The following is a 27,973-nucleotide window of genomic DNA, read 5'->3' as shown; positions in this document are numbered from 1 at the left end:
TCAACTTAATCTACGTGGGTGTCTCGCAGTGTGTTTGTGGTTTTGATGGTTCAAATGTAATTTTCAGTGAATCCATACATTTCCTTAGACGTATAAGAAGAAAAAAGATAGTGATCTGTATACAAATTACTAAAATGTGGTCAAATGTCAAACCTTCTATGCTCACCGTGAAACGCTTTTTATGATAAACTATGTTGTTTGTCCGATGGTAAAAATATTTTTTTTTTTTTTTACCTTTGTCATTATACGAGTGAATACACAGAAAAAAAGCCTGAACTGACTCAAATAACTTGTGCGGATGTGAATGTGTACGCATGTGGTACGCAGAATTGGGTAGGAATGGAAATTTGGTTCCGGCTTCATCTTCAAACGGCTGTTTAAGAGACCCAGAAACCCAGATCAATCATAGCCGTGACGCCTTTCTGATTTATAGGCTGAGATTTCACTCTCACAATAGACTTCCGCGACACGGACTTCTAGGATCAGAGTTTTTTGCCATTTGAAATGGGAAATTTGTTTGGCTGTCAAGACAGCACGATGTAAGAAGATAAGGATAAAAATGTGTATGGATTATTCTCTGACCACTCAAGCAATACGTTTAATAACCTGCACAGGTGAAAGCTACTGCTCTTTAAAGTCACTGAACAGTCCTTCAAAGTCATCGGTGAGCCTCTGTTCGCTGGTGACTGAAAAAACCCACATGTACTGTAATATGGCACATCGAGCACTGCTTGATATACAATGAAATCTTTCTTCTCCCAGGAACTATATTTCTTATTTCCTGAAAATTAAATAAAATTAGCCTAAATTCATCAATTTACTTTTTGAACCTTTTCTTTTTTCTAATGTAACTAATGTGAAAATTAGATATTTCTTTGTACAAATGTTTATTTTGTGTAAGTTATTTCAGATCAATTATAATATTCTCCCATATAGTATATGTGAAGAGCACAGATGTAAACATTATTATATTTTATTTCATATAGCAGGCACTTGCTTAAGTGTTGTTAATACATGAAATTTGGAAACACTACTGGAACCCGATTCCTGCAAGTCATAAAAAATAGAAGCAAAAACAATTTACAGAAATAGATCCATTTATTTATATTTATATAACATTTTTCTCTGTCTAAAACAAGTACAGTACGGTTTATGTGTGGAAACTCTTTGAAAAGCTATATTAGAACTGGCACTATTCTTACTGAGAATTACATAACCGGCCTCTGTATAAATTCATAATTTAAAGATTGATCGTTTTAATTTTTCAACACACAAAAGTATAATTACTTTAAATCCAACACCGTTAGCTCCTTGATTTAGGCATCTGTGTACATTTAAAATATATGTAACAAAAATATTCACTTTTTTCCTGTTTCATGTTTAATTTTGGTAATCCCAAAACTGTAACACATTATTACAGAAACTCTGAATACCTCTTCATAGCTGGATGTTTTATGTTCAAAAGCCAAGCCAAGATTAAAGACATAATTCCACATAACAGCAGCAAGATTAAGCTAATACTGTGCAATTAAATTGGAGAGCAAGAAAAACATTGTTTTCAGCACGATTCCTGACTTTTATCACACAAAACCCCAGTTACAATAAGACACTTCATGAAAATATCACAAAACAATGACATATATATATAATATAAATTAAAACAAAAATACATCCATAAGTCCTTATGTATTGTGCATTTAAATGGTACGTTCTGCAGCATCATATAAGTTCGTGTTTGAAGGACACACAATGATAACGTTCATAATAGTGTACCACTTTTCAAAGTGCAAAAGAGCATATCGTTAAAAAAATAAAAACCTGATACCACCAACTGAAGCCATGTTTTCCTTTATTCTTTTATTTTCCTACTTATTCAGATGTAAAAAAATGTTTATTCTTCCCCCCCCAAGACAGGGTATTCCAAAGTCTCTTTGTTGTAAAATAGAAACTGCAGGCACTGTGAGAAACGTCTTCTCTATCTTCAAGTAAAATCTGACCATTTCTTGTTATTACCGTCTTAGGCTTTGCGTTTTTGTGACCGACGTCAGGTAGAGATGGTGCCGAGCAGCTCACGGAGGCCCTTCGAGATGTGTGGGGGCTGCATGGCACCGTGCTCTTCCAGGCCGGGACCCATGTGAGTGAGGAGGGCTCGGCACAGCTTGGCAGTGGCGCTGCGCACACTCCCCCCGCGACCCAGCAGGGCACCATTGCCCCCGGAGGTGCCCAGCAGGTGCCACAACAAGGGCAAGACTTTCTGCTCCACCAGCTGGGGCTTTCGGGGATACAGCTCTGTCACCAGATCTGGAAAACAAACCTTAAATGTTCATTTTAGAACATCCTAGGATTTGTCCATAATTATGTAGGATGATATTTGTGACAGTAAATTTCTAAATTAAAAAATAAAATTGAAAGCAAAACAATCTTAAAATCGGAAAACCAAAAATTTAAAACGATTTTATAGTATAAGTGCCACATGGAGTTCTGGGATACCATACTTTTCTGATGGAGGCAGCTGTGAGTTATTACAAATGGACATCACTGCACTGTACATCCTCTAGATGGAGCAAGTCCGTTTCTTTGCCCTTCTATTTTGGGAATCTCCTGTCCATGTCCTGGGGGGCTGCTGTGTGCATGTTTTCTAAGTCTCTTTAAATTCAAGCAACACCAAATACAAACCTGAGAGAAGATGTTTAATCAATCCAATTAAGCCAATAACGCGCTAATCTAATCATTAAGAGCTAAATAAAAAATGGAGACTGCACACACTGGCCCCCGCACGAAGACTGTATGTTAATACTTAATATAGCACAGAATCAATGTATTATAAATTTCTAGTTTGAAATTTGGGGAGTAAACACTTATTTCAGTTTAATGGGTCAAAAAAAGGAAGACAATGCTAGCAGATGCAGTCTCCAATGAATCACAAAATGGTACAAAAAAAATCATTCACAAATGAACAGTCTTCCAGGTCATCTTTTTCACTATATCAAGAGCTTTCAGTATTGTTGGAGCTGGGGCCTACCTGCAACATTCTCAATCATGTCCACTTTGGCCTTCCCACTGAGGAACTGGGCCTTGGTACAGAATGGCTGGAGCAGTAGTGTGTTATCTGGAACAGTAGAAAGAGCTCAGTTCAGCTTTTACACCTCAAACCTGCAGTCCAAACGAAACTAATGGCAACACAGCAGTGAGACAGCTGTCCTGCTGTAATGAAAGAAAGGGGCGCACCGAGTCACTCCACAGTACACTCAAATCTGCAGTTTATATTCCACTAGGGACTGAATTTCATTAGAATGCCACTAATTATGCACTTTGGCTTGTAATGAATGACAAAAGTCTCATTAAAACACGTTGAAGCCTGAGGAAAAGCTAAAATAGTCGTGTCTAGAGCATCTAAAGGTTGGCATCTAAGACGATGCTGTAGTACCGGTAAAGCTCAGATTGATGAGGTCCTGAGAAGTCTGAGACCAGCGATGGCCCCTAACTGAAGTGATATGTGGGGCCTCACCAATGTTCTGGATGAGAGTCTGAACAGCTTTGACAGCTGCATTGTAGATTGCATTGTTCTTGGAGTTGAGGTTGCTTTCTACAACAGCCGGCACAAGGATGTAGACAACCTGGGCAAGATTGTCTTTTAGCAGCAGAATGATCTTCTGCAGGGACTCCAGAGCATGGAGGTTCACTTTGCTGTTGGAGTCTTGTAGACGAGATTTAAAGGCATCAAAAATCTGACAATGAAAGATGAGACAATCTTTAACAGAGTCTTATTACCTTTAACTATCTTCTACTTTATTTATAGCACAGCTAGATTGTTTTAAATATTTCAGTTAAAGTTATCTTAGGAATTATTTATTTTCTTTTTAAGGCAAAGCAAAACAAAAAACATTTTGATGTAGTTATTTGAGGGACATAGTACAGTTGCTCCAAGCTATGTAGAAATCAAATCTAATCAAGCTCCAAACCATCTTACCATCTTATCATGCCCTCTTAATTTTAGCCTCTAATCAAGTCAAGCATAATTCTAGCCTCTCGTGAATTAGTGAAGCTGAAGTTACCGGGAACATGTTGGCAATCACTAGGTCAGGGCTCTGCTGACAGTCATCGAGGAGCTGATCGATGCCCTTGGTGCGGTCTCGGAAATCCTTGGCACCCAGCAGACCAGTGAGCTGCTTGACGTACTCAGTCTTATCCACCAGGGTCCGCGGGCTGGGCTTCCAAGTGTTCTCCCCAGTTTCTCTGCAGGGAACAAGGAGCGCAAGCTGTCGTTTCCTCCATATCTGGAGTTCTCCGATAGGACAGTTAAGAGAAAATGACTAAAAGCATTTAATAGATACACAAACATCAGAAATGTGATCTGTTTTAGCTGGAAAGTATGACTAAAGCAGGTGAGCTAAGTCACTGTGAGCAGGTGAAAAATACATTTTGTGTTAAATGAAAACTTGTTTAACTATGTGTTTTTTTTTCCCGTGTGGAAAACTGTCGCTCATTGCCAAGTGCATCCTGAGAAAGAAGGGATAGCAGGCAGGAGTGTCTGAGAGCCTACCTGGCAGCAATGTTGCGTGGCTCCCGGGTCAATGATGATGCTCGGACTGTCCCGCTACCTGGGAGGGAGCGCCGGCCCCTTGCAGAGGGGGTGTCAAGGGGCATTTCTCCCAATCCCTGTCAAGATCAAATGACTAGCATCACACTAGCTCACGGACAGGGCCCTGCTGCCACACCCCCCAAATGCACAGTAACACGTAGGAGGAAAAGCACCTTTGTCCTGAGGGTGCTGACGGTATCCAGGATGGTAATCAGGTCTTTGGGCTGCAAGTGCTTTTCGATCATTTTGTCGAAGTCTGGATGGGTCATCCATGAAAACAGCATCTGTCTTCCGTAGTATCTGAAAAAAAAAACTGTGTGAGACACCTCACAGTGGGACACACCCATCTTATTCTGGATTCTTGTTGGAAGAGCATTGCTCGTCCAGGAAATGTCTGTGGAGCATGTGGATCCTGACCTGGTCTCCTGGGATGAGTCCTGTGCCAGCCGGGCGACTGCAGGAAGCATGCGGTCGGTGAGGTCCTTGGTGCCAGACAGGAGGCGGCCAGGGCCCATCCTCTCCACCAGGTCTGCCAGGTGCTGCGCTGTGCACTTCCGCACTACAGAGTTCAGGTGGCTGCGCACACACCACAGCTACGTCAGTGAGCAGTTACGTTACTTGGGAACACATCTTACTTCTCATTAACCAGGCAGTGAGGGACTGGCTTTTCAAAGTTTATGAGGAGTTGAATAGTTCTGAGTAGTTTGGTTCATTTCTGGACTTTTGCAGATTGAGGAATCTTACATTTTCCAATATAATTTTGAAAACATTTATTGTACAGCCACATTTTAAAGTAAGTATGATTAATAATAACTCTGGAGAGTCAGACCCTGAGGTTTCACCCGTGTGTGCTGAGGCTGTCCTCACCTCAGGCCGCCGGTCAGCAGTGCGCTGAGGGCACGCGTAGGGGTGCAGCTCTGCACCACGCAGTCCAAGGTGTTGTCCACATCTTGCCGGATAAAAGCGTTGGACTCTCCAGCCTTGTGCAGCAGCACCTTCACTGTGCCGTCCAGCTCCTGGTCCATCCCTCTCTGCAGGTGAGTGAACATGTCTCCAAGGCAAACCACTGCCACCCGAGACACGCCTGACCGCAAGTTCTTCACCTGGACAAATAGGCACGCTGTCACCCCGCTCTCAATCACCCTCCATAAACCTCCACCTATTTCAGAGTTCGCTTAAATCGATTAGGAGCAATAATACAAATCCATCACCAAAAACTAGGCAGCACACCTCCTGTATGACGGCCAGGCAGGCATCATGCAGTCTGCTCATCAGGACATCAGAGTGATACTGGGATAGACTCCTTATGATGGTCAGCCCTTCAATCTTCCTTTCCCTGAATTCAGTGAGAGGAACGAAATATATAAACCCAAATGCAAGACAGAGCAAGGCACGAGACACTACGTCAAAAGTAGAGACAGTAAGGACCGCAAATTCGCTTGTATCTTTTTCTGCCTACCAGTCGTCAGAGGCCAGAAGCTGGAGGCCCTGGTTGAGTGCCAGCTCAGGCTTAGAGAAAGGCCGCAGCTCCGGGGCCTCTGGGCCCTCCTTCCTCTGCGCTCGAGGGCCAGGGGACAGCTCATCTGGGGACCACAGCAGAGTAGGGGAACATTAGTGAGGGACCAAGCAGTAGGAAATCCATCACTAACTACATAATTAAACAATACAAGCAAGGGCTCACTGTTGACTGCGTATTAACAAAATTGTGGCTCACTTGTGGACTGCAAATGAATATGACTTTTTTCTTTCTTCAGCCTTCTATAGATCTGAAGACCACCTTTAGATTTGAAGGTCAGGAAACAGAAAGAGCCGTTTATTAGTCTGCTGACCTGAGCTGTGTGAGAGAGAGGAACGAGCCTTCTTCAGGCTGGAGGATCTCTTCAAACGAGCAGGGCTGGAAGGCCCCTTAAGTGCAGGAGGGGTGGGAGGGCCATAGAGTCGAATAGGGCTGGGCGCAAAGATGGGACTAAGGGGTCCTCTGGGGCTGGCAGGGCTGTTCTCTTGTGGAGACTCAGTCATGGACTTCTGAATTATCTTGCCATTCAAATTCCAACCTGCCAGAGAAAGAAAATTTGCCATTACACTATGTTCACATTGGAGCTGTTTCTTACTTGGTCCAGTCCAAGTAGTTGGAAGAACTAATCAAACTGAAAAACTGAGACCAATGGAAGATGTTATGGTTTGCTTTACAAACATGAATATTAACAAAACAAGGGACTCAATTCAAACAGAAAATTAAATATACGATAACAGACCCATGAAGACATTTTCCTGGATTACAGCAATGAAAAAAATAAAATTCAGATGCAGTTTGATAAAACACGGATACAAAGGTATTACCTCTTTTTTTCCCCAAAGTGGCTGATAAAAAATGTACCACATGAATTTCAAAATGAAATAAATTAAGTTAAAATGCATCTAAAGCAACTGACAATATTCCAGTGTGAATCAATGCAAACCAAGTCCAATTATTTGAAATGAACTCAGTGCGATCATGTTCACAGCAATTAGAAAAACATCCAAGATGTGGGGCACCACATACAAAAACCCTTCAGAATGACTGATTTTACAGTGTAGAAAAGCTGATGAAAAATTCCATCATTAAGCCTTAATTCAAATTCAAGAACACCTGCAGATGTTAAAAACAAGGGACAGAGAGAGAGAAGTGATCGCAGTTTGGCCTCTGACCTGAAGCATGACGGGGGCTGTTCTGAGGCGGGGATGATAGCTCATTCCTCTCTTCTGCAGATCCATCACCCCCGATCATGCGCAGACGTTCCTTAACGCTCTCCACCCTCCTCCGCTCGCTCTGGATGTGGAGGAGCTCTTCCTGCTCCAGGCGGCGCTGCCTCATTTTGTCCCGGGCCGACTTTGACAGCTTCACTTTATCCTGCATGCCAGCCCAGCAAACCAGCCAAACTGAATCTCAGCCCTGACCATTTCACAGCCTAATGCTCCAGCCATCCAACTCCTCCCTGCCTATTACACATGTCCGTGAGCTTCCACATGCTTTCCATTATACTGCACCACAAAACACAAAGTCTAGACACTGTTCACTGTCCCCACAGACAAGGGATCAGAACAGAAAAGGGTAAAGATTCGGAAACAAATATCACTCTTTTGTGTTGTGTACAGTAAATAAAGTGATGTCTGTGTCTTGTAAGTAAGTCTTTTTCATCTGAAACTAAGCTGTGTCAGCCAAGTGTGTTATTATTTAACTTTTAGACATTTTCTGGTGCCAGTCCCTGATTTTTTAATTTAATTTTACCTCTTTAATTTCTTTGAACACCTTACTGATTACAACTGGCAGTTTCTCTTGACTTAAATCCCACGAGTGCCCCCTACTAAATCACAACAGAAGGCGTGTGAACACAGGAGGGAAACTAGATGTAAGAATTGATGTAAGACGGCTTCCTACTCACCACGTCCTCCATCATCTCCGGCTCCTCCCTGGCTGTGGAGGTGTGACTGTTGTGCTGGACTGAGTGTCCATACACGCCTGCTGGGGGGTCAACACTTGCCTTGCCAATGCTGTTACTACACTCAGAGGATGACATCACACTCTGCTGAGAGGCCACTGCAGCGGAGCTCCCAAACACTCCTGTGGAGACCAGAACAATGGCACTCATATTGTTCAGAAACACCTGCAGCACCTGCAGCACAGCCCAGCACACAGCACACTGATCTACAGTTCACAACAAAGAATCCAAATTGTAAATGCTAAACAGTTAACCTACCATCGCCCAACCTACAATTTTGATTTTCCTTTCTTCCTTATGAAAAGCTTACAGACAATTCTTTCAGTATCGTACAAACATTTATAAAAGTACATATTACCATCCCAGTGCAGGAGGTACTGTAAAAGAAATAGAACTACCCTAAAGAAGCATGCAATAGAAAAAAGACATGTCATAAGAAATAAGTAATAGGTTTATTCCCTGCTGAAAAGAGAAGAAAGGAAACACAACGTTTTGGCTATGGAGCCTTCTTTAGGTGTGTTGCTCCACAGCCGATATGTTTTTCCGTTCTTCTCTTTTCAGCATGGAATAAACCTTTACTTGTTCCTTTGCAGCCTACACATGCTGACACAGCTACCCACCTGAACTATGTCATAAGAAATAATGATTATTCAAGCAAATTAGAAACAATCATTCCTGCAGGAAACATCCTTCACTATCTTGTTTTTTAAAAAAGGCCCTTTTACTTACCTACCATTTAGAAATTTCCAGCGCTTCATTTTAAAAGCTCTATTAAGAATCGTACAGAGTGTGTCCCATTTGGTTGTGAAGTGTTAATGACTTGCAGAAATCATGAAAAACGAATTTCCACAACTTTCTGCCAATATCCGCAGTCCTCAGTGTGAGACACTGTCAGGCTTCAGTCGGCTGTGCTAGGACACTCTGCTCTGTTTACATGGCAACCAGGAGGCCCCAGGCATCGCGAGAGCACCCGCCACCAGAACAATAGGACGGGGCTCAAAATGTTAAGTAGTCAGTTGCTATATTAAACACAGCAACGCACCAGGAAGACAGGACAGAACCTATGATGAATTTCACAGACCTCTGAGTTGATTTAACATAAAAGATTCATCAAGATAATCCACATTTAAATAATAGTGGTACATCTGACAGAAACTACACAGGCCCTCTCCTAGAGACAGAAAATACTTCTCCAACTCTTCCCGTTATATCTGTGCATACCTACTCTCACTTTACTCTAAGTTAGTTTTTTACCTTTAGGAGGGAGGTCTACAGATAACCCCTGATCAGGGAGTCTCCAACCTCTTGGAGACACAAGTTCAAAACCTATCTAAAGATGCCAAGTGAGGTGAGTCTAAACTACCAACCATATTCACAGATTATTCCATAATTGTGGTATGCGTACAGAATTCAGTCTAGGAATGAAAAGGCCTCAATACTGAAGAACACAAGCAGGGAATCCTTCCCCAGCAGAGGAGTACAAGCAGAAAGCTCAAAGAATCCAGGCATCCTATTCTAGAGAGGTCTTCTGTGTCCACAATCAGATCAATTTCTATTCACAAGCTCCAAAAATAACCATGCTCAAAGTGGAAAGAAGACTGACCTCTGCCTATAATGCCTTCAGACATGCCATCAGCAGGAGAAGCCAGACTGATGCTGATCTGCTGCATGGTCCCAGTTGACCCCTGTGACCCTGGAACAGAAAGAATGGATTAGAATAGAATGTAATGGTCTAGAATTGTCTACAGTCATTCAGGTTTATTAAAATAAAACCAAATAATATAAAGTATGTTCCACCTATAATACTTCAATCAGACAGGCTTTCTGGTAGCTATATCACCAAACAGTCCCTTGTGTAGTATTATTTAGATGCATTAAAGGCATTTGGTTGTTTAGAATGCAACTTGATTTGAATATTTTGGGTTTGACTGGCAAATTTTCTCGATGGTTCTAAATCATTAAATCTCTCAGCCAGAACACCTGTATTCAAACTAAAGATCTATTTTGAATAATCTACTTTAGAAACATTCATATAATGTAGTGAAACTCTAGATTACGTATCCTGTCAACTCACCTCTGGGGGGTCTGGGTGCTCTGAGGGGCTCTCGACCCAAGGGTCTAACGACAGGTGGGGACGTCTCTCTCTGCCTGACCTCCTCGGGCTCAGCAGGCCCGTTAGAGTAGGCCAGCCTCTGCCCCACTACGCTCACATCTGAGGTCACTTTGTCCCGGAATGTCACCCCTGCAAAATCCCGTTCACATGCTTGAGCACCCTCCTTACCTCCCTACCTTCACAAACAGCACATATGGTAAAGAGCTTGAGCCCTACTCTGCACCCAGGTAAATCTGTAATGACTAAATAAATCCTTCATATTCGCAGAAGCTATGGCAGGTTTCAAAGCATGCAACATCCCACAGATCATCTCCAGCTGTTGGTACCTTGGTTGGGGCTGTACTCCACATTGGCAGCACCTTTCAGCTTCCCAGAGGAGACTCTGGCCACGCGGGGCCTTGCTACAGAAGGAGAGGAACTCCCAGAACTGCAGGAAAGACAAATACACATCAGTACACAATGAGCACTGCAGCCTGTTCTGTCTTTAGCTGTGCCTTAAGAGCTCAGTATATGTAAATCGGGACCATTTTGAACCATAGTGCAGCATAAACTTTAAACTTTCTGACCGTGTTAAATAAGTGATGATTTCAGTCTATTTTTTTGTGTGAGAATCTTTGTTTTTCAGCAACAGTCAGGCTATGTGTGTTAGAGCTGTGTGTAGGTTAAGTGTGCATCGATGCCATAGCTGTGTTCCAGGACACGATCCATGGACTTACCTGGCTTTAGTGCCACAGGGGGTGGTGTGTGGGGGTGAGCTGAGCGAATCCTGCAGACTGGACAGGCCGCTCTCGCTCAGCGGGCTGGTGACAGGGGGTGAGGTCTGAGATGGCGAATCCAGGGCCAGCTCGAGCTTCACAGCCGAGTCAGGGCTGTCGGGGTCGGGCTCCGAGCCACTCAGACTCAGCTTGGCTCGCTTCTTTGCCGCACTGTACCTCAGTGACCGGAGAGAGTTCAACATCTGGAGTACACAAAAACAGAGGGCTTAAAAAGTCACTTCGCCCTCCCTTACACACCTGCACAATACCAGTGCAAAAACAGGGATTAGCGTAAATTTTCTGCAAATCAAAACACAGATGACTGGGGAAAGTACTTTTAAAAAAATAATAAAAATGAATTATGAAAATAAAAAGCACATGAACTTACACCGACACTACGCTTGTCCATAAATCAACATGTCACTGCACTAAACTCTTATTGACATCACATTAAAAATAGCAATGTTTTTCCTCTGCTCCTTACAAGAAGTAATTTGGATGCTTTATGATCTAACCATCCCTCCATCCCCCAGATGGACACAAGGACTATATATGAGTGTTCGGACCTCTTCACGGTCCACTAGCTCCTCTTCTCCATCCTTCAGACTCAGGTGAGAAAGGTCCAGCTGCAGGCTCCTCTCTGCTGGTCTTTCCAAAGGACTCCCTGTCTGGCCGGTCTTTTCTGATTCCTGGGGTGTCCCCTGGGCCCTGTCAGGCAAGGGGTTGGTGCCTCGAGGGATTGGGGGCACAGGCTTGGCTCCACTAAGGACGCGATGGGAAGATGGGGAGCGCACCAGTGATGCTCTGAGAGGCACTGGGGACCATCTTTCTTGGGTTTCCCCTGAAGGATATAGAAGACAGTAGTTACATACACTGTACATACAAGGTTAAAGTGTGGAGGAACAAGTTAAGATATTTAGTATAAAAGGCATATATTTGTATAGGCTCAAGGGATATTTAGTGATTTAACTGTACAGAGGAATAAAGAGAGATAACCAAATTCTAACATACTTTTAGTGGTGCTGAGAAGCCCCATAATGACCATTCCTATTAACACAGAGCATTACTGCAGAGTAAAGATATAAAAGCTGCAGAAAGGTGGAATCATCCACAGACATTTTGCTACTGTTAAAATTAAGAGTAAACTATTAGACAAGTGCTTTAGCAGAAATCTGAATGCACTGCTATGCTAATCATCTAGCTATGAGTATGCAGTTCAAGGTTGATGCAATGTTATCCTACCTCACGTGGAAGTATTTCCATTAGGTCATGCTTCGATGGGGTTCATTAAACACTTCTAGACGGAGAACAATATGCTAAACTAGATGAATTGTGGTCGTGACCTCAGGAATTATCCATGTGAAACAGCCTCCTTACTCAACAGATAAAACACTGCATGCCAAGCCCATGTCCCTTCACTCTATGAAGTTCAAATCCCTTCCCTAAACTCAGTTTAGACAGAAAATAGGTAATGATACAGTCGATTGTCTTTCTTACTTATGCTCCAGAAGGCTCGCTAAGTGCAGTCCTTAATTCAAAAGCAAAATGCGTACCTAAAATTATTAACCAGTATGATTTCTATACTTCAGTTTTCAATACATTACTAATCAAACACCACTACTTGCTAATACTATTCCTTCCACTTTCATAATTAGGATTCGTTCCACAAGAATAAATCATATCTAATCATAGTCACTTATGTCTCCTCAGGTTTGCATTAAAAGGTCAAATTGTCAAATCGTCAGCACTAAGGTTTCTGTATCACTTAAGCAGGAACAGCTGGACAAACCTACTGAGCGTAGAGAAAGGGACAGAAGGGTGTCCTTGCCTGAACCGTCCTCTGACCAGGGGCTGGGGGCTCTGCACCTGGGGCTGTTCTCCCTCTTGTTGGGCCAGGTGCTGGACATGCTTACAGCCGCGTCTGCGTTCCTGCGAGCTGGCGGAGAGGCGAGCTGGCCTCCAGCGGCTGGTGCCAGTGGGTAGGAGGGCAGGATGAGGGCTCCCTGGGCTGCAGGGTTGGAGGGCAGGGAGAAGGTGCGCTCTACACCGGGGTGTCCACAGAGAGGGCGCGGAGTCCTTGGAGGCCGACTAATGTTGCCATGGACCGGAGCTGCTAAAACAAGCCAGCACTCTCTGAGTCACCAGCACTCTGCCTGGCTATTACACGTATTGAAACACATGAAGGATCAAAATTATTGAACGGTTTAGCATTATCGTTACAGTAGTTCTGGTATTCTCTGAAAGACCAGGACATAGCTGCAGACTAATGTATTCAATAATGCATATATGGTATACATGTCTGCATTGCACATTTAAGTACCTTGGCAATAAGTGTAGCCAAGATAAGCAATAAAATCATATTAAACATTTGCAATCTAAAGGTCGAGTTACTTCTATCACTTCTATCTTTTTGGAGAAAGCAAAGAAAAGACCAGTAGTGTCCAATGGTCAGTCACAAGAAATGAAACCCTGAATCAGCATAGCTGCTGTGACACTGGGGCTCCTCATCCTGAATGTGCTTTTCACTCTGAACACCTCACAGCCTCTCACCTCTGTGGTAAACATCAGTGTCTCACATTGAAAATGATTTATTTTCCTTTTCATTATTCTGTGTACTGGTGGGAGGGCGAAATCAGGGGTTCAAAGCAATGCTTTTCTCCTTGTTGACACTCTGCTCTCTAGATGCGAGAGTTAGGAGTAATGAAATGATGCTCCTCCGTGACCTCACCTTTCTCTCTGTCCGAAGGATTACTGGACCCCAGGAACTGCAGGTCAGAGTCCACACTCCCACTCCTCCGGGACATTCCCAAGAGCCCTTTCCTTCCTGAGATCCTGGGCTGGTGGGGCTCTGGGACAGCAAAGTGGGAGGAAACAAGGCATGTGGGGTTACCCAGGCTAAATTCATGCTGGATTTTGTTCATCACTGCCACATGCACGCATGTTAGTCACTGGGGCTCACCAGATTCCATCACTATTGTGTTTCCAGTGACAAATCCTGACAAAACACAATGTATGGCCCTTCATTTACACTGAACTAAAGTAGACCTGTTGTGGTTGAAACGCAGTATAAAGGGTAGTGTGTCTCTCATTTGCAATGAGGAAAAAGGAGGGATCCTGGAAAACAATTAGACATTATTACTCTACAGGTGTGGCAATAGTACGATTCAGACAAGAGTGTATTGTCAAACTCTACAGACATATTCCTTCAACTCTTTTTTCTTCAAAAAAGGAAAGCATCTCCCTGACGGAGCATTATCAAGGCCAGAACAGTAGCGGACTCGATTCTAGAATGCAATACAGAGGGCTGAAGGGCTGAGATCTCAGTCTGCATTGGTGAGGCCACACTTAAAATAATGGATGTTATATAGTTTATTTGGAGCTGTGGTAGCTCAGACGACAAGGGCGTCTAGCTCCTGACCGGAAGGTCCCAGGTTCAATCCCAGGTAGAGGCAGGTGATGTAGCTTGCTTTAATTCCTTCCAGACGGCTCCCAGGTCCACTCAGCCTGCTTTCCAAGTGAGTACCGGGGGGTTAATCCTTCTGGGGGTAATAGGCCTGCCAGAGCATGATGCTGACCACATCACCTCCACCTCCAGTCTCGGATGGTCAAGAAAAATGATGGCCCTTGCCCCCCATTCCCCCATGGGCCTTTATGGCCTGAAAAGGGACCGACCTACAGTATATGGTTTATTTAAGACGACCAACCACTTGTTTCATCATTATAAATAATTGCATTTAGTGCTATATATATGAAAGGAGGCCCATTATATCCACCTCTGAAGTGCAGTACCCACCTGAGTGGAGCACAGCAGCTGTTATGCAGCAGGAGACCCACTACACAGCTGACCAGGTAGAGAAGTAGGGAAATGACTTCCCCAGCTGAAGTAAGGGAGAACATGAGTGCTCAACATTCCTACAGTTGAAGATCCAACTGCAAACTGTGCCATGGAACTTTAAAGACTAAGTATTCTGGACATCGCTTAAACATATCATCCGAAGTATGGCACCTCCAATTAGAAAAGAACAATAATATGATGGGAATTTGTGAAAACCAGAAGCTATTACTGTTATAAACAGATGATATTGTCATCATCAAGAGTAGTAAGTCTTTTTAAATAAGGGATCATAAAAACTGTGTTATTTAATGTTTATTATTCTTTAGCAGTAAACCATGTACCACACACCGGCACATAACTATATAAAAAAAAAAAAATTATTGTATTTCTGATATACATACAAATAATTACCCATTTGTTTTTCTCTTGAATTGTTTTGGTTGCAAGGTCATATTAAAGACGGAAAAATGTCTGGCATGATTTATCTCGATTTCTGGCATTACATCACAAAAACCTGCAATTTCAATAAGGGTGTGTAGACTTTTTATATCCACTTAAAATCCATTTAAAATGGGAAAGCCAAAGCAAGACTTATTCTGGCATTGTCTGCTAAGCATGCACAGTGAAATGCAACAAGCAAACAGTGCAGTGCATATTAAAAAGAAAAGCAAGCCCCATCTTGCCCAGAGAGCTCAAAGAGATGTCAACAGTGCCTCACAAAGGGCCTCACGCTCCGCTGCCAAGAACACTGCGCATAGTCCCTCACATACCCAGTTAGAGTCATCTCTCTAAACCCGGGGCCTCTCATCTGTTTCACTTTTTGTTTATGACAACATAGCCAGAAAAGAAGCCCCATAGTGGAGAAACATACAATTTTCTCAGAAAGAATATTCAAACTATTATAAACTGCAGTATAAACTAGGTAACAGGATACAAAAGAACAGCTGACAACTGTAGAGGAAGAGGGGAAAAAGCCCTTGCACTACATTAACCTCTGATTACCAGGTTTTGGAATGTCATACGCACTGTAATGTATACACTACAAACCAGACAGAAATCCTCCATTCCTTTGGATTGCTACAAAAAGAAGTGATAAATATCTGGTTTAAATGGGAGTTCTAAATCACACAAAAATGATTCTCATGCATATACTGTACCTTATAACCTTGCGAGTATCACCTTGCACAGTTTTCACATTTTGTTGTTTTAAAGCTTGTTGTCAAGACATTTTGAGGTACAACTTAATTTTTGGTATATTTGCAACCTCCTTCACACATTCAAAGTACAAAACAAAAAGAAAGCAGCAGTTAGCTGAGTGATGTCAGTCTGTCTTTGTGAGGTTCCTTGGTCAAATAGTGTCTGTCAATCAAAGATTCAACCATAAAGAACATGGAGTTTTCAGGACTACTCAGGGAAAGAGTTCCATAAAGGCACATACCAGAAGAGGAGTAAGAATATTTGAAAAACCCTTCATATATTCTTTGGGTATGATCGCATTGATTGTTAAGAAGTCAAAGGTACCCAGACATTGACTAGACCAGGCTGTCCTTCCAAACTGAGTAGCTAGGCAGCATCACTCCACAAAGGGGGTTATATGGAACCAAAAAATATTTCAAATCCTGCATTGGGTTTGCAACAATGTAACTAAGTGCTACTGCAAATCTGACAAAAGGTTTTATGATCAAGCAAGACAAAACTGAAAGAGCCTGGTTTAAACGGAAAGTGTCAGATCTCATGCAAACCCACCATAGTGGAACACTCAGTAAACACACTCCTTACTGTTAAGCATGATGGTGACAGCATTATGATAATAGTTCTGCTTCTGATCAGCAAGGACCAGGAAGCTTGTCAAGACTGATGGGAACATAGAGGAGCAAATTACTCTCAAATCTTACAGGACAACCTGCTTCAGACTTAAAGCTGGGACCTAGAAATTCAACTTGTAATAGGACAGTGATCCAAAGCACAAGACTTAACCTAACCTGAAGCTGGTTTAACACTAAGTGCTCCACTCAAAGTCTTGACTTGAATCCTACAGAGATTCTGTGGAACGCCTTGACATCTGAAGTTCATAAGACAAGAAGAATGGGCAAAAACTGCACCAAGTTGACATGCAATGTTAGTAGAGACTTAGACTAAAAAAGAACTACAGCTGTAATTGGTGCCAAAGTGCTTTCACCACATAATGAGATAATGGATCTAAATACTTATGTCATCAAAATAATTTACTGACAGTTACTTAGATTATTATGCTAAGTATAATCATCCCGAGCCCTCAATTTTGAATAAAATATTAAGTTTAATTTCACAAAATGGGACGGCATAGGAAGGGTTTGAATAATTTTGCAGGACACTATACCCAACATATCAGTGATAGTGGAAAATCTCACTGCCTTTCCTGACTCACATCAAAAAGCAATCACTGCATTGATTTCTAAGGCACTTCTGCACCTCCTTTACTGTGAGAAGTACAGAACATTTGACACTTGCATTTCACAGCAGTTCTGTTTCACTGTGCCTCAAATCAAAGCTGAGCTCTCCTCGTGAGAACTGCTGCATAAGACTCTTACCATTTGGTACTTCAAAGGCAATTTGTTATTCTGCGAGTGAAGGTGAAAAATAATCATCCTCCTGAACTCGGGATTTCCACAGTAGCTGTAGTGCTCCCAGTGGGATGTAGTAGAGATTACTTCTAAATCTTTGGAATAAGAAATGGAACAAGTGGCTTTCTGATGAACAGATGGAATAACAAATTTAATTTCAAGATTATGCCACATGGTTCTGGTTGTCTACTTCAGTGACAGTCTGGGGCACTTAATTACAGAACCTATTCAAATAGAGTCAGTGAAGCTAATTTTTCTGATGATCTATTCTTTGAACTGTCCCAATACGCTGACAGCAAACAACACACACTTAAGGAACATCAACTAGTAACGAATCATGGACTGACATAAATCTAGGAGAAATGGGTTCACATGCAGGAAAGGGGCTTATTTCCCATGAACCTAGAGAAAACACCACTTTTGGACTTTTTTAGCACCTGGCAATCTGCTTCTGTACACCCCCTGAATCCCCTCGAAATGAATCCATTAGTAGAATTAAAAGAAGCTCTGCACTGCAGTGGAACTGTAGCCACCTGAAAATGAGAAAACACCAAGCCAAGAAAACACCAAACAAACTCATATGTGTGCTGTAAATTGTTAAAAGCTACATTTCCTGAGTTATGAAAGCGATTTCTGGCCCCACAGGCCCCACTGGTGAGCTATTCTCATACCTATCCCAAGTGTTTTTGCAGGGTGAACATTCAAATTTGATAAGCAGCCTGATGCATCACATTTAGCACTGTGTGTCTTCTAATGCCAATGTATGCATAGTGTAAGCACTAGCTGAGGTAATAACATTACCTCATTAATAATGAGGTACTTAATGAAAACATCCTTAAACCAGGTCTGTCCCTTTTTGAAATACGCATGTTAGACACTATTTACAAATGTCCAATTGAAATTCAAGTAAACACTACAAAAGTTGTACATGTTAGTATGATTTTTCCAAGAAATTCAGCTCACAGTGGGGTTAGTGTGCAGGATGTTTGCACTTCCTTAATTGGCACCATGGGGATATTACATCTCTAGTGACAGAAACTAGGAGATCTCTAATAGATCTCCCTGTACTTCAACACAATTGGCACCAAATAGTTAGGTTCTTCAATTCATTTAATTATTCTGTTTTCTACCTCTTGTTACTTTCTTGCAGTGATCAGTAAATAAAGTGGAGTGGAAGATCACTACTTCCCAACTGAAAGGCAGATGCCTTCTGAGCAAGCTGTTGTGCTCTCATTAATGGTTGGGTGTAGAAACAGCCAGGGACAGGGGAGTTAAACACCAGGAAATTTGCAACCTTCATCCAAACACCAAGCCAGGCCATGCTGGTTATCTGGATTAAATCAGGTTAATCCAATCAAAACATCATCACTTATTTAGTCCTAATTCCAATTATCTGCACTCCCAGCATCTCCCCCAGCCCAGCCAACATATGCTGCATGACATACATGCCTTTTTTAGCAAACAAGAGAAGGGAAGATTAAAAACATTTCTATACAGACCTGCATGAGATCAATTCATCAATTATCCCAAAAAGCCTCCAGCAAACAGATCTGAACAATTAACCACTGAGTATGGATTTAATCTGGACATACTGTAAACTACCTGCTCTGCTGAAACACAATCATCTCTTCACATGGTTCCAGTATTAGAAAAACTGTCCAACACAGCAGAAAGATGGACTTCCTGTATATTTTTTCAACTCCATAATGTATAGATGTAATACTTCTGTCTCAAAAGAAACATTCTTTCACACTCAAATTTATAGTCCAGAAAAAAAATCAAGTTACCAGAGCGTTTGAAATTGTTTGTGATTTCCTGATTGTTATTCAACTTTCCAGTAAAGTGCAGGTCTTCCTTAACTGGCATCTTAGAGGAGCCACTCAGTTTGGGAGACTGGGGATCTTCACTGGAAATCTGCAAAGCAGCAACAAGGAAACTCTTAGTGTTCATTCATAGTACTGATAGATACTGTGAGTATCCAGACTATACATGACTTTTCTTGTCAATATAATTGATTCCCTGTATTTTAACCGTGTTGATTGTATACATTATATACATTAATTTTACAGAGAAAGAGTAAGAGAGTACAACAGGCAGTGATATCAGCAGAATGTTAGATATTTAAAATGTACAATGAAATGACCCTTCCATACAAGACTCTTTTCAAACTGAGCTGTTCTTTAACCATGTTCCTCACCCCTTTCACCTCATCGGAGTAGAGGAACCTGAGGACTGATTTACTGCTTTCATTAAAATAGTAACAATGAAGACAGATGATCCATCAAATTGGTCTCTATGGGCTGTAATGTTGCCCATGTATGCTCAGTAATAACATCAAGTACCACAACAACAGTTAGTATGGTATGTACATATTTGTAGATGCTGTTCGGGAGAATATAAACTTCACCTGAATAAAACAAAATGACAACAACTAGACTAGCTAGGTCACTTTCTGTCCCACAGCTTGTTAAACAATTTATATAAGCCAGGATGCAACAAAACCTGGAGAGGCTCAAGCATTCCAATTGTGTAACATTTACAGCTGTTCTAAAGAAGTGCTGTTGACGAGTTGTGTTGCTTGGAGACATGGTGGGGCTGCTGTAGTTACTGCAAACATGTAGTTACTGCTGTCTCTTTGTACAAAATGCCTATCGCAGGACTTATTGAATGCAGTTGTTTTACATGAACATTTTATTAATATGAATGAATATGAATACTTTAAAATGACAAGCACATATTACTTTTTAAAAAGGAAGGTATATTTGTAACGATAACCCAGTTTATCAGTGGTTAAAGAATGTTGATATTTGCAAGTGGAACTTAAATGGTAGCTTAAGTGATCCCCGTCTTCAGCATTTTAAAAGAAACCTAGAAACCCTCCATGTTTTCATCTGAAGAGCATGGTGGGCCACAGAAGTCGTCACTGAGCATAGTTCCCTCTGACCAGGGCCTAAACCTTGTTTTTACTCATTCCTCAGCATCTGCAAGAAAAGGTTCAATCCCCACATTTCTAATTTTATTTTTAAACTGCACTAGGCACAACACATATAGTAAGAAATACAAGAAACACAGCATTAAATATTACGATGTGCCTGCATTTCAAAACAGCTGTCTCATTAAATTTAAAATGTATTCAGAGGCTTCTGTGATTTGAACAATACCAATTAGGCAGAAAAAGAAAACTTCGCACTGTCCATCCCAAAATAGAATAAATCCACAGAGAAGGGGAGGTTTTCCCTGTGGTTCTTAGTAATTGAATGTTTGGTGACAAATCTCCTGGACCTAAGCAAACAAGTGTGTGATGGCCCACTGATAGGTTCCTCTCTCTCTAATTAATCCATTCACAGTGGGAAGAAAGAGGCTTTACAGTAGTTTTGATTTTAAAAAAAGAAACACAGGCTGGGTTATTGCTGGAAGTCGGACAATTCCCCAATTCTCATAACAATCGAAGCACTTATGACAAGCTGTGCCTGTGTTATCAGCTCTCAGCTGGCACTGGAGTACGTACCAGACAGGAACACTTGGTGTCCAAAATTAACAAAAACTTATCAATGAGAAAGGAGAAAGGATGACACACTGATCTATACAAATGAACTATTTCTTACACATAGGTTTCAGCCGTAATAAACAGTCAATGGCCTTCGAAAGCCTTTACATGCACTACTCCATTGTAAAAGAAATAAGAATCCTCAGGACATCTGTATATAAATAAAAAGGAAATGAAACACAGAGGCAGGGTCTTCCGGGCATAAAGCAAAGCTTTATAGGTTTTTTTCAGGTCTGGCAGTTGATCAGTAACGCTAAAATATACAGTACAAAAATCCTATTCCAGTAGGATGGTAACTGTGAGGTGCTGCTTATATCAAGTTAGAAAAAGATTACTCCAGTAACAAAAAGATATCCAAATTCCCACAATCACCGTAGTAATGAAATTTTACAGGTTAAATGTTGAAAGCCTATAACCTAACCCTAACAGTAGCTAACAACAGAGGTCTTTTATCTGTACAAAACAATCTTACATAGGCAACCTCTATTTAAAAACCAAAACTACCTGAAGATGTAAAAATACACAAAAGAACCAGTGCAATAGAAGCCAAGTAGGGAAACCCGGAACCATTATTGTTACTGTGTGACCCCACAAAGAACTGATACAAAGATCACGTCTGTTAGGTTTCCAATGCTAAACTAGGTCACTCATTCAAATACACTACAACTAATTGGACTGTAATCCAATACAGCAGGCACACCGCCACACAAATTTTTAATAAGAGCTTTTAACAACCGTTTTATTTTACAGGGTAATCACACTGCACTACCCCCAGCAGAAGAAGAAAATATTGGTTATTCATGTACTACATCTGTGATGAAAACTGCACCATGGCACTCTTTCAAATCTATCACAGTCCTCACTCCTGTTTTCACAGCACAGTCTATCATAGTCTATCAGGATTTATTGGGAAACATGATCCCAGCTCATCTTCAGAAAATAGCACTTGTACTGTATGTAACTAGAGGAACACACAGAAACATAATATACCACAAAGCGGTATTTGTGCCTGCATACTGATTATCTTGGGCACAGAAGGCTTGCCAGCACTTGATTTATTGGAGTATCTCTCAGATCTGATTATGAAAACTTACGTCAGTCATAAAACAATTATTTCACCACAAAATAACATCCAATCAGTGAGATTAGATAATAAGGATTTGAATGGAAGTGATAATTAAGAAGAATCCACAGTGCTCAGATTACCCAGTCAAAGGCTATAGTTTCATTTATGTCCATTTTTAGAAACAAAAAGCTTAGTTCAAATCAGACAACGATAAGTTAAAACACAAAGATACATGAGAAATGAAAAACAGTAATGTTAATATTCTGACAAGCCAAAAAAAATACATACATAAGGGCAATATGTGGTTCTTTGTGAATTTGTGAATCCTGGATTGGAGATCACTGTTCAACAGATCAGTGCAGTAGGTTAAACTGGCCTCTTCATCTCCATGAACTGTATTTCCCCAAAGCCGATCACCAAGGGCAGTCAACACAGCAGCACCAGGAGTAAGGTTTCTCAGTGAGGGATTAACAGCACTTCCGAAGTTGAAGAAAGCTCAGAGTTTAATCCATTAGGGAGATATAGTGAGCAAAGGCTGTCTGACTCCCTGATAAACATCTTCAGTCATGCTGTCTGTTCCGGGTCCCCCAGTCAAAAAAGAATGGGGTGTACAATTGACCGAGCGTGGGCTGGTCACGGTGCCAAATCCTTTCTTGAATTACATTCAATACTCAGACATGGCTCGCTACCCCACTCACTGAAACAGTGCAAGCCCGTCATCGTAAAAAAGAAAACTGACACTAAGCTCTGCTGGAGCCTGCCTATGAACCATCACGAGGCTGTCAGAATAGTGCTCCGAAACATGCAGTATTATAACTTTCTTGTACAATATTTTATTTCAGCTGCAATCATTTATATAAATTCAAAGTCTGCCGATTTCCCTACTCCCACCCCCACAGCTATAATGACTGATTATATTCTCAGTGTTTTCAAGGACTAGTCTTCACCGCACATGAGCTCCACTCTAAGCACCTTGCCCAGGTATGAAAGCACAGATGTGAGTTTCTTGTTTTACTTTAATCAGCAATCGCCTCCAGCACACTGCCAGTTTCACCTGGCTCTGACTCATTCCAGTGGGGGGGCGACTGCAATCTCCCCCTCTGCTCTAAAGCATTCACTGTATCATAGCAACAGCTGAAAAATGTATTCGCAATCAGCCTCTGCTGCTTTTGCGCAAGATAAATGCTGGACAGTATCCTTCGGCCTTGAAGGCCAAAACCACTGAGCAACACCGTGTCAGAAATAATGCTGAGTGGAAAAATAAGCTGCAGCATGCTTTCGTTACCTGTGGCATTTTTACAAATCATACCTATTGCTTTACTGCCATGTACTGACTTTCAAAAGGCAGCATTCAATCATTAATGAGCAAGTTGTCTTGTCAAAGCTGGGTGTAGTGTATCTCCTCCAACAAGCGAGCCAGTGGGGCCCATGTGTGAAGCTCATCTCTGGTCGGCACCAGAGACTGAACACTGGGGTAAGAAGATACCCCAGTGCTTATGAGAATGTAGAAGAGGTGAGATCACCAGAAAACATTGTGTGGGCTTATCACTTACCAGCCCCTTATTGTACTAGTTTACTACTCCAGAAAACAGCCAATATGTCAATACATAAATCAAATTCAATATTAGAGCATGGAATCCTTCCTGTTTGTCTCTGATTACATTAAAAAGACTTAACTCTCAGTGATCTCAGTTACGATTGTGAATAAACAGTGGGTCTTATGTTGACAGAACCTTGTAAATAGTCCAGCCCTATGTTTCTGTCCTTGCTTACAGAAAAATACTGTAATGACGGAAAAGCCTTCATTTCCTAATGAAGTACAAGTGGTGTTGGAAGCTTTTTGGAACTGGTCTGGTTCAACCAGAGATGAAGGGCTTTTTCAAAGTAATGGGAGGCCAGTCTGTACAAGCTCCCAGGCAGGTAGTACTGCAGCACGCTATTCAGTTGATCCTATGCACCCTGATCAGAGCTCTAGAAAAAAGGATCTGAAGTCGAAAACACTGTGGTTTATCACAGAAAACACTGTGGGTTTATCACACTATCCCAAGCACGCCTTGTTGTCAGAACACAGAACAGAGCAACTCTTCCAAAATTACATACATTGAGCTGCCTTACTTTGTGCTTTGCATAGCTGGGAAAAGCTAAATATATGCATTCAATATTTCAAGAGTGAGTCATCAGCCAGCCCTTAGCAATCAGTCTATAGCTTTCAAAGCACACACTGCAGCAAACAAACACAACCAGGAGACATTTCAATTGCAGGATTACAGCATTACAGCTAATTTACATGAACATATGACACAGAGCAGACCCTACAATTAAATGATACAGGAAACAACAGCACTTGTGTGAACTGAAATGATATGGTATGTCACTAATATAATTTTTTTTAGTATTCCCAGAAGAAGCCTGAAATGTGACAACAGAAGGAGAGGGTGCTAAATTCTGCCTCAAAGCCAGACTTTTTTTCTGGAGTAGTTAAGTATCAAGGCTCTTTACTTATTTTTTTAAGAGAGATCCTTGACAATACTAATCAATGGCCTGTTCATTTGAGACAGGAAGAATGTTAAGAAAAAATTCTGAAGGAATTGTCTTCTTACTAAATTGGGGTGTAATGTGATCTCACCATATTACAAAGAGCATTTCAATATAAAACATCAGCAAAACAGGTAGATGCCCAGTACCTTGGAAACTTACTGAATTAACTGTACTGCAGCTTATTCACACACCAAATCAAACCACCAAGGTTATCCTCCACAAATAGCCTCCCCAACTTTAAACTTGCAAATATACATAAAGTGGTTTTATATAATAGGCTTTACCATTTTGCTAATTTAATCAAAGAGTCATCACCTTGCTTTAAATATACCTGCCTGAACGTTATATGAGCCATGCGCTGCATGGAGTGTGGATTATGTCCAACTGCTCCCTAGATACCACATCCAAACAAGAAGATATAAAAACGCTTGTAGGATAGGTACAGGGCAAGCTATATGTGAGATGCAAGACATAGACTGTCATTAAACAAATGATACACAGTTCAAAATCAAAGCTCCTTTAAAACTACATCAAGGAACACAATTAGATGAGGTTGAGATTATTGAATTATCTTGTGTTATAAATTTTTCATTGAAAAATAAGGTTCTTACAACAACTGTGTGTCTTGTTACATTAATGTTCTTGTTGTTATTATTATTATTGTTAAAAGTTACATTTTTCATTTACAATCTGATTGTCTAAAGATATAACATTAAAAACAATATGTGTTCATAAATATATAGAAATGTATGATTATTACAGAAAGCACAGCATTTACTGGTCTGGTAATCTGATAAGAAAATTGCCAGGAAATAATGTACCATGAATCTATGACACCTGATGGTGATTGCCTAACAATGAATGATGATTAATTGCAAGCTGTATTGGTTACCTAAATGGCTAATCAACTAACTAAACATTTGACTAACATGCCAACATGTTAAAACTGATAAAACAATTGATTTATTAAAAAGCTGACTGATTAAATAACTGATTGATTATACAAACCATAATAAAACAATTCAATAATGGATGATTAAATAACTGTTTTATTGATTATGAAACTGATTTGGTGTATGGCTAAATTATTGAATGACTGATTTATTCAATTGTTTATTAATTGAATACATTAATTAATAAACAATTTATTAAAATGGATAATTATTGGTATGAATCTTTTTTTCATAAATACATAGCAATTAAATGGCTGACTGTTTAAGTGTCCTCCTGGCTTATAAACTGAGCCGATTCATTGGTTAATAAATAAATTACTGGCAAATTTCACAGCTGATTTAATAAATGGCTAAACAGATTAATGATCAGCTCTGACTGCAATCTGACTGATTTAATGAATTATTGATTGACTGGTTTTAGTGCTGTTGCGTCAAGACTTAAAACCATAATAACAATATCTGACGCCTTTGAATGATGCCATACATCCATCCATTTTCTAACCACCTTATCCAGTTCAGGGTTACAGGGGAGCTGAAGCCTATCCCAGCAAGTAACACGCACAGGGCAGGATACCCCCTGGACAGTATGCCAGTCCATCGCACCAGGGCCAGTTTTCCCAGAAGCCAATTAACCTACTGCCACCCTGATGACACACGGTTTATGAAAAGATGAAAAAACAAGCAAAGTTAACAGAAACCGTAATGATGACATTGCAATGCATCACAATATGACATCAATTACAGTTACTGTACATTCTCCAGATTCACTCTTATCCCATGATGAAGACAAAAATGATGTAATGACTTAATCAATTGCACATCTTAATTCTTTAATTTGAGAGACACCATTTCTGGTTTCTTTCTTTTCAGAGGCTGTTTTAATTATACCACTGCAAAACGGATGCAAATATGAAAAGCAGATTGTATCTCACAACATGGGATTGGATTCAAGAGCTCTCAAGACATCGCTGGTCTTGCTCCTCATACTGTCTCGTTCCCTCTCTTTTCCGCTCCAACGTCACTCAGGTTAACTTTTGCATGCATCAAACATATTGACTACGCCTACAGGAGAAACCCACCTTCCTGCCGGGGGTCTTGACCTGGGGGGACGTCCTCGCCGCGGGAAGGCCTTCCATTTCCCACGGCAGCTTGTTTTTCCCTTTGCCGGCGCTCAGGACCCTTCGGTGCGCCGGGGTCTCGTCCAGGAAGCAGCCGGGACTCCCGTAACCAGATGGCGGCTCAGAATCCGACTCCGATCGGTGACTCTGCGCGCTCTGGGTGCGCCCCCCGCCGATCACCCACTCCAGATCGGCCCCGGACCCGAACTGGGGTCCGCGCCGCTGGCCCGGCTTTGGGATGGTCATGGCGTACTCCACGGTCCCGTCGGGGGTCAGCTTGGGAAGGATGTGCCTGGCTATCCGGGCTTGTACGGCTGCCATCAAACCCTCCACCTCTCCTTTTAGCTCCACCTCGTCCACAGCCTTCACCAGAGGCTGCATTTTGCCAGTGCCCAAGTAGGAGGCAAACACCGCGAAGAGCTCCAGGGCTGCGTGCCGGACTTTCCTTTTGCTGTCTGCCAGGCAGGGCGCCACGGCGTAGCACAGCCTGTCTATGTCAAAGCCCCCTCTCGGGTGGGTCAGGATGGAAGCTGTGATGATATTGATGACATCCTCCCTGACTCGAGAGTTCTTGTGCTTGAGTTGCCCCATCATAAAATCCAGCACAACCTGCGGCCTCACAACTCGCATCATCTGCATGTAAACTTTGATGTATTCGTGCCTGGTCACCGCGCGGGTATCCCCCAGGACTTTGACGGCGGCGTAAACGATATTTTCAACGTACAGCTCCGCGTGGTAGCCCAGTTTGACAAGCAGCAGATTAAGGACTTCTAAGGTACCGTACAGGACTTTGAAGTTGGTGTCATCCAATAGCCTCTGCAAGAAACCGATAAAATCGACAATGTTTTCAGGGGGCACGGAGGTCAAGTCCGAGTCGTAAAGAATGTTCTTCAGCTCCTCAACCCCATGGGTCCTGCTCTGGTAGTTACTGTGGTCCAGAAGCTGCTCGTGTAGGTCGTGAGGAATCATTCCAAACTTCATTTTTTGTCGGACCTCAGACTAGTGAGGGGAATAAACGGGTATGTTTTAAAAGCCTTTACTGCTCCTCGGCGAAGAGATGCGGTCTTGGACGCCCCGTCTCAGCATCTTGCTGCGGATGCTGTCGCTCGCTGCTGAGACACCCATCTGGCACAGGATTCAGCGACGCGCTAGTGGCTAGACCCTCCTCAGCGATGCTGGCAGCAGCTAGATAATAAGCACTGGATTGTCGTTTCCCGACCTAATGAGCTCCAAGGCGGTGAATGCCAGAACAGAATCGCCCTTCCCCTCTCTCCGCAGCGGATCAATTTTTTATTGAGCGATCCAACATGCCAAGTTAAAAAAAAAAAAGCCCGACGCTGTGTTGCGATATTGCGAGAAAGGACAGATTTTCAAACCTTGCCTT

General features: G+C 41.8%; 1 protein-coding gene across 1 annotated transcript; it reads right to left on the bottom strand.

Moving 5' to 3' along the window:
* Positions 1 to 1,079: 1,079 nt before the first annotated feature.
* Positions 1,080 to 27,675, bottom strand: togaram1 (TOG array regulator of axonemal microtubules 1). The gene is made up of 22 exons (XM_088926071.1): positions 26,551 to 27,675; positions 19,155 to 19,281; positions 13,658 to 13,777; positions 12,758 to 13,039; positions 11,496 to 11,770; positions 10,891 to 11,132; positions 10,501 to 10,601; positions 10,136 to 10,303; positions 9,665 to 9,754; positions 8,005 to 8,183; positions 7,271 to 7,472; positions 6,412 to 6,636; positions 6,042 to 6,165; positions 5,813 to 5,918; positions 5,450 to 5,685; positions 5,000 to 5,158; positions 4,756 to 4,882; positions 4,544 to 4,659; positions 4,056 to 4,236; positions 3,509 to 3,728; positions 3,023 to 3,109; positions 1,080 to 2,301 (listed from the first exon to the last, which is right to left on the bottom strand). The coding sequence occupies exons 1-22, from the start codon at positions 27,568 to 27,570 to the stop codon at positions 2,045 to 2,047; spliced, it is 4,644 nt and encodes a 1,547-aa protein (XP_088782197.1). The 5' UTR covers positions 27,571 to 27,675; the 3' UTR covers positions 1,080 to 2,044.
* Positions 27,676 to 27,973: the final 298 nt, after the last annotated feature.

This window comes from Atractosteus spatula, chromosome 9 (genome assembly GCF_055471065.1).
Source record: "Atractosteus spatula isolate fAtrSpa1 chromosome 9, fAtrSpa1.hap1, whole genome shotgun sequence".
Lineage (NCBI taxonomy): Eukaryota > Metazoa > Chordata > Actinopteri > Semionotiformes > Lepisosteidae > Atractosteus > Atractosteus spatula.
Note: the sequence above shows the minus strand (reverse complement) of the source record. Positions and strands in the feature narration are given on the sequence as shown.